The following is a 12484-nucleotide window of genomic DNA, read 5'->3' on the forward strand; positions in this document are numbered from 1 at the left end:
AGGCTGCCCAAACTGTAGTTTAGTCCCACAGCTGTTTCTTTTGTGGATCAGTAAATGCTCTCAGGTTAAAATAGGTCTAATTTTTTTAAAACCTCTTTGAAGTTTTTAAGAAGATTTTTAAAGTATTTAATCCAACTGGATACTCAGTGAAAGGGCTGGGCTGAAGTACCTAGCTCTCCATTAATGGAAGCAGAAATTCTGATTATCTATATCTTTATTTTTAAAATTTTTTGATGATTGAAATGATTAAGGGTATATTTTAAAATTGTATATGCTATTTGCCTAAAGTAACTCATTTTTTAAAAATAGATTCAAAACATCCTTTTTCCCTATACTGGATCAGGCTCTGTTTAGAAATTTGGTTGCTTGATTGTCATTTCTAATCAGTTTTTGGTTGACACTATCTCCCCAATCTCTTCACATCTTCATTCTTCTTATCTAATAGAAGAATTCCCAATCATGCAAAATTATGAGTAAGAGATTTGGTGCTGAGGAACTACAAATGTGAAACAAAGATATAAATGTTCTAAAATAGCAGGAATAAGTATTATTTTACTTGTAGCTTAACTTTTTCATAGCTATCCTTTTGGCTTTCCTTTACATATCTATTGTTTTTATAACCTAAATGTGAATTTAATTAAATCCTAAAGTGTTTTTTAGGATTATTATAGGTCCTTTAAACATTAACTTTCCTAAGAAAGATCCTATGATTGGGCTATCACCATACTTTTAGCCTACTGCAGATATTGCTTCATTTTGCTAAGTGTTTCATAAAGTTCTACTTTTGCACTGTGTTCCATACATGAAATGGAAAGTCATATTTAATTATTCTAGTTTCTTTGTTCAGATATTTCATATTAATAAAATCGCATAATTGCTTGGGTATTTAATAGTCATTGAAAAGATATATGATTCACAATGAGTTATGTTGGTCACAAAAGCCTTCACATTTTTTAAATGCTAATTTCTTTGGCATTCCAAACAATTCAGTATCCATTTTATTTCTAGTGTACACAGAACAGCCAAGTCCTTTTTCAAATCTCCTTTGTCTTTTCTGCCCCCAGATATACTAATGTATTTACATTTTCTTTTTATTTGTATGCCTAAGTGGTCATTTAGCACTTTACTGAAAATTCTGGATAGGTTTGTTTTTTTTTCACTAGCAGCTCTGAGATAAAGAAATAAAGAGGACATTCCGTGTACACTTGTGAAGATTGGGTGCAAGTTTTTCAAATAGCTTTCTTTGATTGGTTTGAGAGAACTAAAGTAGATTTTTTAAATGACCTTATTATTAGGACAGCTAGTATTGTAGGAAAAGAAACATTAATTTGTCAGTATATTCTTATTTAGATACTAGAGGCCCGGTGCATGGATTCGTGCACTGGTGGGGTCCCTCAGCCTGGCCTGTGGGATCAGACCAAAACTGGCTCTCCAACATCCCCCAAGAGGTCCCAGATTGCAAGAGGGGGCAGGCCAGGCTGAGGGACCCCACTGGTGTACGATTGGGGCCGGGGAGGGGTTGCGGGAGGGCTCCAGGGCGTGTCCAGCCCGTCTCGCTCAGTCCCAATCAGCCGTACCCCAGCAGCAAGCTAACCTACCGGTCGGAGCGTCTGTCCCCTGGTGGTCAGTGCATGTCATAGCAACTGGTCGAACAAACGGTTGGACACTTAGTATATTAGCTTTTATTATATAGGATTGGGCTCTGCTGGTTTCAAGTAGTGTCTTTACAACATAGTGAAACTATTATATGTTTTCTTAGCCTCTGCCTTTTTTTCCATAGCTATAAGATGAGAGTCATAATAGTACCTGGCTCATTGTTGGAAAGATTGCAATAATATACATATAGTGCTTCATGTCATATTTTTTACTTCTAAAACTTTAAGGATTAATGGCTTTTTGTGTGAAATATACTACTCATCAAGTTATTTAAAGCATGCATTTTTCTTCAGTATTTGAATTGATTGCAAGCTTACTTGAATCTGTAATTTAGTACCTCTGTTAGATACAATAGTATATTTGAATGCCTTAAACTTATTAGATATTCCTGGTGTTGTTTGTAAGAGATCATAGGAGGGCTTCTTACTGTTACATTAATTTGTTCACTCATTATATAGTATTAAGGCTTTTACAAAGTATTGTCCTTGAATTGGGGAAAAACAGACCTACATAAATTATCCTACATTCTAGAGCTTCAGAAAGTAAATTTTAGTACTGGAAAAAATCAATTTAAAGTAGGCCATCAGAGACTTACCACTAAAATTTCAACCTGGAAGGAGCTTGCTTCTAATTATGTTTTCAGAAGTAAGCTTTTAATAGAAAGAAATACATTGCCATTTTGTTAATGTGTTCCTGATGTTTTATCCATTGAATTACGGGATACATGACAGAATTCAATCCAACATTATTATTGTGGCACAAAGCACAAACAGGAAAAAAATGAATTTCAGCTGTTTGAGTGAAAATGTAAAAGTGTGATAGGATGGAAAGAATGTCCTGGACTATTTTTTATTCATTTAGAGAAAAAAACTGTAAAAACATTTACTTTACCAATCTTTTTTCCATATCACCTTTTTAAAGATGTAAGGACAGTATGTTAACATTGATGTTTCACAGCTAAGTGCTTAGTAATGTCAGGCCTTTTTAGTTACCATTTAGTCATAGCTCATAGAAAAGATGGTCTTCTTTTTGCTACTTCTAAATTTTTCTTTACTGGGACATTTAGTCCATTCAGTAAGTCTATATGTTTTGCATTAAAACCCAGGTTCTTAATTTATGGTTTTGCCTTGGAGAATTACAGTGGAAATGTAGAGCAAACAAACTTTTCACGTATTGGTTTTCTTTGGTGTTTGTTGCCCATGAGTTTTATACTGTTCCTTTGTATTCTAATTATTTTTATAAAATCGGGAAATGGAAATGTGAATGTTTTTTCCACATAGGGAAATTGAGTAAACTTCTAACATTCATTTTTGTTAATGTATTAATGAGATCCTGAGAATCCTCATACTTGCTCACCATCAAATCGAAAGGACTCATTATTCTTTGTTTTGGATTATAAGCAACTTTATCTGTCTCTTCAGCCTGCACAGCTAAGTCCATGTATCAAATGTATCCCAAAAATATTTAGCCTTCTTTTATTGATGATAACATTTTGGTGGATGGTGGAGAACATAAAAGAAAGATAAAATGCCATCCCTGCTGTTTTGCTTATAGGGAACATAAATTTGAGGATGTTACATGACTACAGAATTATTTTTAGATATGAATTTTAATAAAAAGTGATATTCCCAAGTGCTATGACAGTGCTAACTTATATTGCAACTGATTTTTATTATAAATAAGACATAAGTTTTTAATTCAATTCATTTAATATTAAGAAGATTAAGTCTGTCATGGCTGGTATAGCTCAGTGCTTGAGCATCAACCCATGTACCAGGAGGTCATGGTTCGATTCCCTCAGGGCACATTCCCCCGGGTTATGGGCTCAATCCCCAGTAGGGGGCTTGCAGGAGGCAGCTGATCAATGGTTCTCTTTCATTATTGATGTTTCTGTCTCTCTTCCTCTCCTTTCCTCTCTCTGGATCAATAAAGAAAAAAAAAAGTTTGTCTAGTTTTGATATTCTATTAATACAGTATGTCTGATAGCATTTTACCTGAGGGTGCTGAATTGACTGAGATTTAAACATTGGAGTTAGATGTGAATTATTTCTGTACTAGAGGCCCGGTGCACGAATTCGTGCACAGGTGGGGTCCCTTGGCCTGGCCAGTGATCTGGGCCATTGGGGGCCATCTCACCCAGTCCCAATCAGGGCCGGCCGCGGGGAGGGCCCATGAGGGTTGGCCGGCCATGGGAGGTTGGCTGTGGGAGCGCACTGAGCACCGGGGGGCCGCTCCTGCATTGAGGTTCTGCCCCCTGGGGGTCAGTGCCCATCATAGCTACTGGCTGGTCATCCAGTTGTCCGGTCATAACGGTTGCTTAGGCTTTTATATATATAGATATTAAATGAAATTATTTTTGTTAGGTGATGATGAAGTCAACGTAGAAGAAGATGGGAAAACAAAAAAACATCAGAAAGATGATGAAGAACAAATTGCTAAATATAGGCAACTCTTGCAAGTTATTCAAGAAAAAGAAAAGAAAAGAAAAGAAAATGATATGGAAATGGAAATTAAGTGGGTTCCAGGTAAGAATTAGATACTAAATGTTGGCTTGTTTTTCTTCATTTTAGGATGTTGAAAGCATTTTAGATGTGACGGAGAAAAAGATTAACTCCTCTTTGGAAGCATAAACTTTAAAAATCTTATTTTTTAGGAATGTTTTGGGGAGGAAGTTAACATGGCATTTGCATACATCATTTAATTCTTAATTACTTAGGGACTAGTGTTTTGACTCTTGCCAGCTTATTTTGATTTTACTAACTACAAATTATTCCTGTTTATTTATTAAAGTAAACCTTCCTAGGTTTGATTCCAATAGTCTCAGGATATAGAAACTTGAATCCAGGTACCATGTGTTCTAAAGTCATTAAACTTTGCCCTAGCTGGTTTGGCTCAGTAGATAGAGTGTCTTCCTGTGGACTGAAGGGTCCCGGGTTCGATTCTGGTCAAGGGCACATGACTGAGTTGTGGGCTCAATCCCCAGTAGGGGGCATGCGGGAGGCAGCCTATCAATGATTCTCATCATTGATGTTTCTCTCTCTTCCTCTCCCTTCCCCTCTGAAATCAATAAAAAATATTTTTAATAAATAAAGTTATTAAACTTTTTTCAAAATAAACCTTTTTCAAAATTCATAAGTGGACTCTTCACCCATAACTCCACTAGACCTCAGTTAATTAGTTTAGGTTTCACTATTACAAAATATGAAATACTTAGTTTTCCATCTCAGTTTTGCTGTGAATAGTCAAAAAAGTATGGTACAGTAAGTGATTTTTATAATTGCCTTGAACCGTTCAACTTTTTTTAGAGTAGTACGGTACTAATTAAAACCATGTCAGAGCTAAACAAAGATAAAAGCTAGGATAAATGAGGATTGTTTTCCAGTGTATGCAGGTTTTCAACAATCCTGGGTAAATCAGCAAGTACCTTTGCAAACAATGTTGATTTTGCAGATTACTGCTTTTTACATACATGTGTATCTTTTTTTCCCCCAACAAGTATAACTCTCCCCAGTGGAGGAGGATTTACTGTTGCCCCTCCTTACCGGACCCACCCCCAGTCCCTCAGGGACTTAAGATAGAAGGAAGCATTGGAAACATTCAGGCTTGAGCTCAGAGTCCCTTGAGGACGACATTTCTCTCAAGCGGAAGCTCTTTGGTTCTTATTTTTCTACTTCTGTTCCAATTTCTCAGGCCAGACCCCAAAAGCTAAAGTCTGATTGAGGTTGTGGGCAGATATTTGCATCTCTTACCCAATCCTATATGTTAAAAGTATATTTCAAAATCCTAATTATAAATTAAGAAATAATTATTCACATTTCAGAGAATGACTAGTTTTATTTAAAATTGTTAATGGCCCAGGTTTCTCATAATGTGCTTTAAAAACATTTTGAATTAAACTTTGTTTTTGCAAAATGAGATGCTCTCTTTATTAAATGAAAACCTAAGGTAATTTTAATTAGTTAGAAAGTGTCCCTCCCTTGTCTCCATCCAGACTCCCATTAATTTTCAGAAGGCCATGACTCACTGACCCTTTGAACACTACCACACATTCTAACTACTGTTAGAACACAGGGTAGAGGGAAAAAAATAGAAGAGCAGTAGTTTAGTCAGTAACACAACGTATTGTTGAAAGTTAAAGGAGCCAAATGTGTATCTTTTAAAGTTAGGTATAATTTTAGACAAGGATTCAGCTCTTTCAGCCTCTAGAATGGGAGAATACTAATAACACTATTTCTTAAAATTAAATATTCTATATTCAGTTTTTTTTCAGTTTCTTCTAGCTAGTATATTTTTGCATTGAGAGTGCATGGGTTCTTTTCATTTGGGAAAAAACTTAGCATATGTTTTAATGTTTGAGAATTGAGTGACAGTTGTAGCAAAAATATTAGGATGGATGTGTCTCCTGCATAGTCCTGTAGGAAAGTGGTGCTGTGTTGTAACCCATTTGTTTTCCATGTTTGGCTTTTGAAGGAAGTGATGGTAAGAAAAAATAAAGTTTGGTAGTATTATTATATGAACAATGGTTAAGAGAATTCAGTTAAGTTAGCCTGAATAAGAAAAGCCTAAAAAGTGACTTAATAGTTATTTTCAAGTGATTGAGGGATGAATATGTAAATGGAGATTTAATCTCTCTTATTATCTCAGAAGTCATTGCTTTTGCCAGTGGATAAAAGTTGAAGGAAAGTAGATTTCAAAGTAATATAAAGAGGAATTCTCTATATTTTTAGAATTGTCCAGCAAAAGAGCGCAAAGCCTGCTCTAAGGGGTTGAGCACACTTTGTCAATAAGTCTCACAATAGGCAATACAACCATACTGCTTGGGATGTTTGTGAAGAAATTTTTTACTTGACGGTCTTGACTTGATTATTCTAAGAAATGTTGAATTCTATCTTTCAAGTAAAATATGTTGTAATTATAGCTTAATTCTAATCTTTGAACTTAATGAAGATATTTTAAATGAACAGATTTTTAATTGAGGTATTCGGTTGACTGAGAAAGATTTAAAATTAACTTGATTGAGAAGTTTTATAGCAATATGTCAGAGTTAAATTGAATGGACCAGATCTAACCTTTGTCTTTATTAACACGGTTATGTAGTGCAAATACCAAAAAGTGATATTTACACTTAGGTCTGTAACTGGAAAATTTAAGCAATAGTTTTCTTGGGATAACCTCCCTTGGTCATGATGTATATATTTCTAGACTCAGTTTAGTAATCTTTTGTTAAAAGATTTTGCACCTGTGTTAATGAGGAATATTTGCCTGCAGTTTTCATTTCTTATAGAGTTGTTAGTTTTTGATATCAGGATAATGCTGACCTCATGATATGAATTAAGAGCTGTTCCCCCTTCTATTTAATGTCATATAAAATGTTTTGAATTGCAAAAAAATTATAATTCCATTACCCTGATTCAGCCACTGAGTGATTAGATAGGTTATGGTTTAATTGATCATTTCTCTATTGTTGAATATTTAATCATATTTCTAACCTTTCACTACAGTAGAACTATGGCATTGAAAAGAAATGTGACCTAAGGCCGTTACCGATTCCAAACCCACAAATATCAGTACTTTCTTAGATCTCTTCGCTTTCATTACCAGCCAAATAATTGGCTTACTATTTTAGGGATTTTTACTTTTAAAAACAATTTTTTAACAAAGACGCTTTTCTTTTTCTCCCCCGTTTTAAAAATGCCTCTGCTTGGAGAACTAGTAGAGACCACAAAGAGAAGCTAATGCTGGCAGTCAGGCTCACTTACTAGTTAGTTATGTGACTTCCTCGCTCACATAGCAACTTTGCATATGCTGTGGATCAACCTGTGGTTCTCTCACAAGCTGTTAAAACTACCAGTGTCAAAACTCAAATTTTAAATCTCAGATGCCAAGCATCTAAGATGTTATAATCTATAGCTTTTTCCGTATTTTGAAGTATTTTCATAGGATACCTTCCCAGAAATGGAATTGGATTGTAACAGTTTATAAAGCCTTCAACAATGAGTAAAAGTGCCAATTCCATGGAATTGTCATCAACATTGTGTATATATTTTTTACTGTTAGGTGAATAGAGGAAAATTGATGTTCTGCTGTACACTGCATTTTTAAGTCTTTAACTGGAATACTTGTGGTTTTTTTTAATCCTTGGGCCCAAGGACATGCTCATTGATTTTAGATATAGGGAAAATGAGGGGGGAAAGGAGGGAGGGAGGGAGGGGGGAAAGGTGGTAGGAGAGGGAGGGAGGGAGGGAGGGACGGACGGACGGACGGACGGACGGAGGGAGGGAGAAGTCGATGTGAGAAACATCCATCTCTTGCCTCCCATGCCAGAAATTGAACCTGCAACACAGGTATGTGCCCTGACCAGGAATTGAACCCCAACCTTTTGGTGTACAATATCATGCTCCAACCAATTGAGCCACACCGGCCTGAGCTAACTGTAGTATTTTTGAAGGCCCCATATAGGGTATTATTGTTACCTGTGAGTCTTTGGCATGTACTTACATGCATCTGTGTTTGTAAATGTAAAGTGTCTGTTACATATTAGATTTATTTGTTGAGATAAATGAGCTAATCTTGCAGGACCTCAGTTTACTTATTTGGAAAGTGGGACTAATACCTTTCTTAATTTGAGTATTTATAAAGGTACCTTATAAGCTACAGAGTATTATTCACATCATATGTATATTTTGTTGGAATTATGTCTTAATACATGTTCCCAGTAATACCATAATTACCCTGAACCTCAACGACTTTTTTGTGATGTTACACTTCAGTAAGTCACACGATGTCAGTGTGAGATTATACTGTATCATTTATTGGTTTTTCTGAAGTTTGAATTTCCAAAATATTAAACTCTTCAGAAAAATAAGTACTCTTAATCACTAACACTTGCTGGAATATGGTTTGTTGGTTTGGTTTTTAAGAGGAATTTTAGTTTAACCAGGGGTGGGGAACCTTTTTTCTGCCAAGGGCCTTTTGGATATTATTATAACATCATTTGTGGGCCATACACAATTATCAACTAAAAAATTAGCCTGCTATATTTGCTCAAACATTTAACTCACCTCTAGTGCCTTGGCAGGGCCTGACCAAATGATTTGAGGGCCTTATAGTTGTATAGCCTATCTTTTTACATTAGGCTATACAAGTATAGTAACATCAGAAGTTTCATTCCTTAAGGGTAAATATTCAGGGAGGCAGATAACAGGTATATGGGTGTAACAACCAGAATGAAGTACAGTACTCTTTCTATTGATAGTCTAGTTATGAAAATGTGATAATACAACCTTATTAATTGGGATTGTAAATAAGTAATAATATTGAATTATAAGATTTTTAAAGAAAGTGTAATTCATTATTTTAATGTGAAATACGTTACATCTCAATGTATTGTTAAAAAGGTATCCTTCCTGACTCACTTTGATGAGTAGAGAAGGTGATGCATGCAATTAGCATAATGGCCTTTATCAGTGATGTGCCTCATTAGGGAATTTGTAATTCTATATAATAAAAGGCTAATATGCAAATCAACTGAATGGCCGAAAGACCGATCGCTATAATGTGCACTGACCACCAGGGGGCAGACGCTCAATGAAGGAGCTGTCCCCCAGCTGCCCCCTGGTGGTCATTGCACTCCCACAAGGGGACTGCTGCTCAGCCAGAAGCCAGGCTCATGGCTGGCGAGCGCAGCAGTGGTGGCAGGAGCCTCTCCCACCTCTGCGGCAGCGCTAAGGATGACCAATTGACAGGGAGCAGGCCTAAGCCGTCAGTTCGACATCCCCCAAGGGCTCCCGGACTGAGGGACCCCCTCTACCACCCCCCCCCCACTGATGATTTTCGTTCACCAGGCCTCTAGTATACATATAAATTAAGCTTAATCAGTTTTATCTTACATACTGAATAACCTCCCCTATATTAATAGTTCAATTAATCTATGTAATAATTTTTTGTTATAGATAGTGAAAGCGGTATCCACAATATGAACAAATAATATTTCTTTGTTTATAATCTTAAAAGAGTTTAGAAACGATAAAAATTCTCTTTTTTTCTTATTTAATACACACTGGTGAAAAGGATAGCTGGTCTTTCTTCTATTCAACATTCTTCAGTACCCCAACTTTAAATATTTATTGAGCACCTACTGTATGCCAGGAACTATTCTAGATAACATGTAAATAGAACATACAAATCCTTGACCTCATAAATCCTATATTCTGGTGTAGAAGAAGACATGAGTCTCTCATAAGAAAAATACTTGAGCAAAGAGTAAAGGAAGTAGAGGTCAGGGAGTGAGCCCTGCAGAGGAAAGTGTGTGAGCAGAGGAAATAGCAAGTGAGTGTCCTTGAAACTGTAGCTTGCTTATCATGTTTGAAGAATAGCAAAGAGAAACAGTATGACTGGAGTGAGTGAAGGTGAGAACAATCAATGAGGTCATAGAGCTAACATGGGGCCAGATCATGAAGACCTTGTAGGCCATTTTAAGGGTTCATATTTGTTCTGTGAGTGGGATGCAAAGCTGTTGGGGTGTCTCAGCTGGCAAGTGATAAGATCTGACTTTTTTTAAATCCTCACTTGAGAATATATTGGTTTTTTTTTCTTTAATCCTCGATGATATGTATCTGTTTTTAAATTGATTTTTAGAGAAAGAGGAAGGGAGAGAGATAGAACATCGATAGGAGAGAGAAACATTGTTTGGTTGTCTCCTGTATGTGCCCCAGTCAGGATCAAACCTCCAACCTAGGTATGTGCCCTGGCTTGGAATCAAACCCACAACCCTTTGATGTATGGAATGAAGCTCCACCTGGCCTGGGCTTTTTTTTTTTTTCCAGTTTTATTGAGATGTAATTTATATACATCACTGTATGAATTTAAGTTGTACAGCATAATGGTTCTACTTAATATAGTATGGTGTGATTACTGCAGTAAGTTTAGTGAGCATCCATCATCTCATATAGATATACTTATTCTTAACAGTATCACTCTGGCTGCTATCTTGAGAATAAATCAAAGTAGGAGGCAAGGACAAAGTTGGGGAGATCAGTCAAGAGGCTATCGCAATCCTGAGATAATGAAGATTGTGGATTTGCAAGGGAACCTCAAAAGTTTTCTTTTGGTCACATGTTAAGTTTAAGATACCTATTAGATGTGGAAATAGACATACCGAGGAGGCTGATATACAGTTTAGAGTTCAGGGAAGAGATCAGAGCCAGAGAGGTCAGGGCTGGAGATATAAATTTGGGAATCTTTATTATATAGATCTCTGAAAGTGAAGAACACCAAGGGAATGGTTATAGGAAGGAAAAAAAAAAAAGGTTCAAAACCAGATCCCTGGAGCATTCCAGCATTTAGAGGTTGAGGAAGTGAGCAAGGACCATTAAAAGGTAGCTGGGAAGAAACTACCAGAAATGCACGAGGGAGTTTAGGGTTGCAGGGTATCAAGTCAGCCAAGTGAAGACAGCATTTCAATGAGAAATGGGTCAATAATATACAAGCTAAGAATGACCATTTGATTTAGCAATACATAGAAATCATCAGTGATATTGAATAGTTTGGTTGGAATGGGGAGGATAAGATTGGTATGGGATCAAGAGAGAATGAGCAGTGAAATTGGAGACAGCAAGTACAGGTAAGTCCTTTTTCTAAGATATTTGACTATTAGAAAACTGTAGGTATCATGACACTTCACCCCTAAAAAAACTTCAGTGTGTAACTTCCAAAAACAAAAACATTCTTCTACATGAGCACTATGCCCTTACCACACTAACATAATTTAATATTGATAAGTCAGATTTCTCACTCATTCCAACAGTATTTTTTATAATTGTTTCCTGATGCAGGATCACTCACTTCTAAAATATCTACAGTAGTTGGCTTACAGAATACCCAACAATCTGGATTTCTCTAATTGTTACCTCACAATTCATGTAGAAACTTTTTGGCAAGAATTCTCCACAAATGATGTTATATACTTCCCATTGCATCATATCAGGCGGCATTTAAAGTCCATTATCCCATTATTTGTGCTGTTAACTCTGTTCACTCCATTAAGGTAGTGTTCGACTGATTTTTCCATTGTAAAGGCACATTTTTTTCCCTTTGTAATGATAGTAAAATGTGGCGTGTGTGAATATTCTGTTTCCCAACATTTTACCTGGTTAGCCTTCATTGGTGATCTCCTGCTTGACTCTATTATATTGTTTGTTGCAAAATGCTGATTTTCTACTTCTATCATTCCTTCTGCATTTATTAGCTAGCATTTCTAACTAGTGCTGGTAGAGCTTCCTCTAGCTAATGGAGCTTTCTTCCCACTCTTTTTAAGTTATTATAGACTCATAGATTGACAGATGTTGAGTTTTTCTATAATGGATCACAGAGGAATAGGAAGGAAGCTGGAGGGGAAAGTGAGATCAAGAGAGCATTTTTCTTTAATATGGGAAAAATAATGGCATGCTGTATGCTCTGGGAATGATCCACCAGAGACAGGGCGGGAAATGATGCAGAGAACTGCATTCTGAAGTAGGCAAAAAGAGTTGAAATATTTTTGCACAGGTGGAGGAATTGGCCTTCAGTTAGATGTGCATGGACATTTCATCCATTGTAACAGGAGAGAAGTCAGATAATGTGGTCACAGAGGGCAATTGGTAGAAATGATGGTGGGAGCTTGTGGTACTCTTACTTGTATTTTCTTAGTGAAATAGCAAGTAAGGTCATCAGCTGAGAGTAGGGATAAAGGAGGAGGAAAAGGTTTGAAAAAAGTAGGTGAGATAATTGTCTAAGAGAGTGGCAAAGAGGGAATTTAATAGTATTGCTGAAGAGCAATAAGGGTGCACTT

General features: G+C 36.3%; 1 protein-coding gene across 3 annotated transcripts in view; it reads left to right on the forward strand.

The window, feature by feature from the left end:
- ESF1 (ESF1 nucleolar pre-rRNA processing protein homolog) overlaps positions 1–12484 on the forward strand; it is a 68253-nt gene that overhangs the window by 22023 nt on the left and 33746 nt on the right. For all 3 annotated transcript variants that reach the window (XM_079783744.1, XM_079783743.1, XM_079783745.1), the window contains exon 9: positions 4020–4181. In XM_079783744.1, coding sequence (XP_079639870.1) covers positions 4020–4181 — 162 coding nt within the window. The remainder of the gene's footprint in view (positions 1–4019; positions 4182–12484) is intronic.

The sequence above is a fragment of the Cnephaeus nilssonii genome (genome assembly GCF_951640355.1).
Source record: "Cnephaeus nilssonii genome assembly, chromosome: 11".
In the NCBI taxonomy this organism is placed as follows: domain Eukaryota; kingdom Metazoa; phylum Chordata; class Mammalia; order Chiroptera; family Vespertilionidae; genus Cnephaeus; species Cnephaeus nilssonii.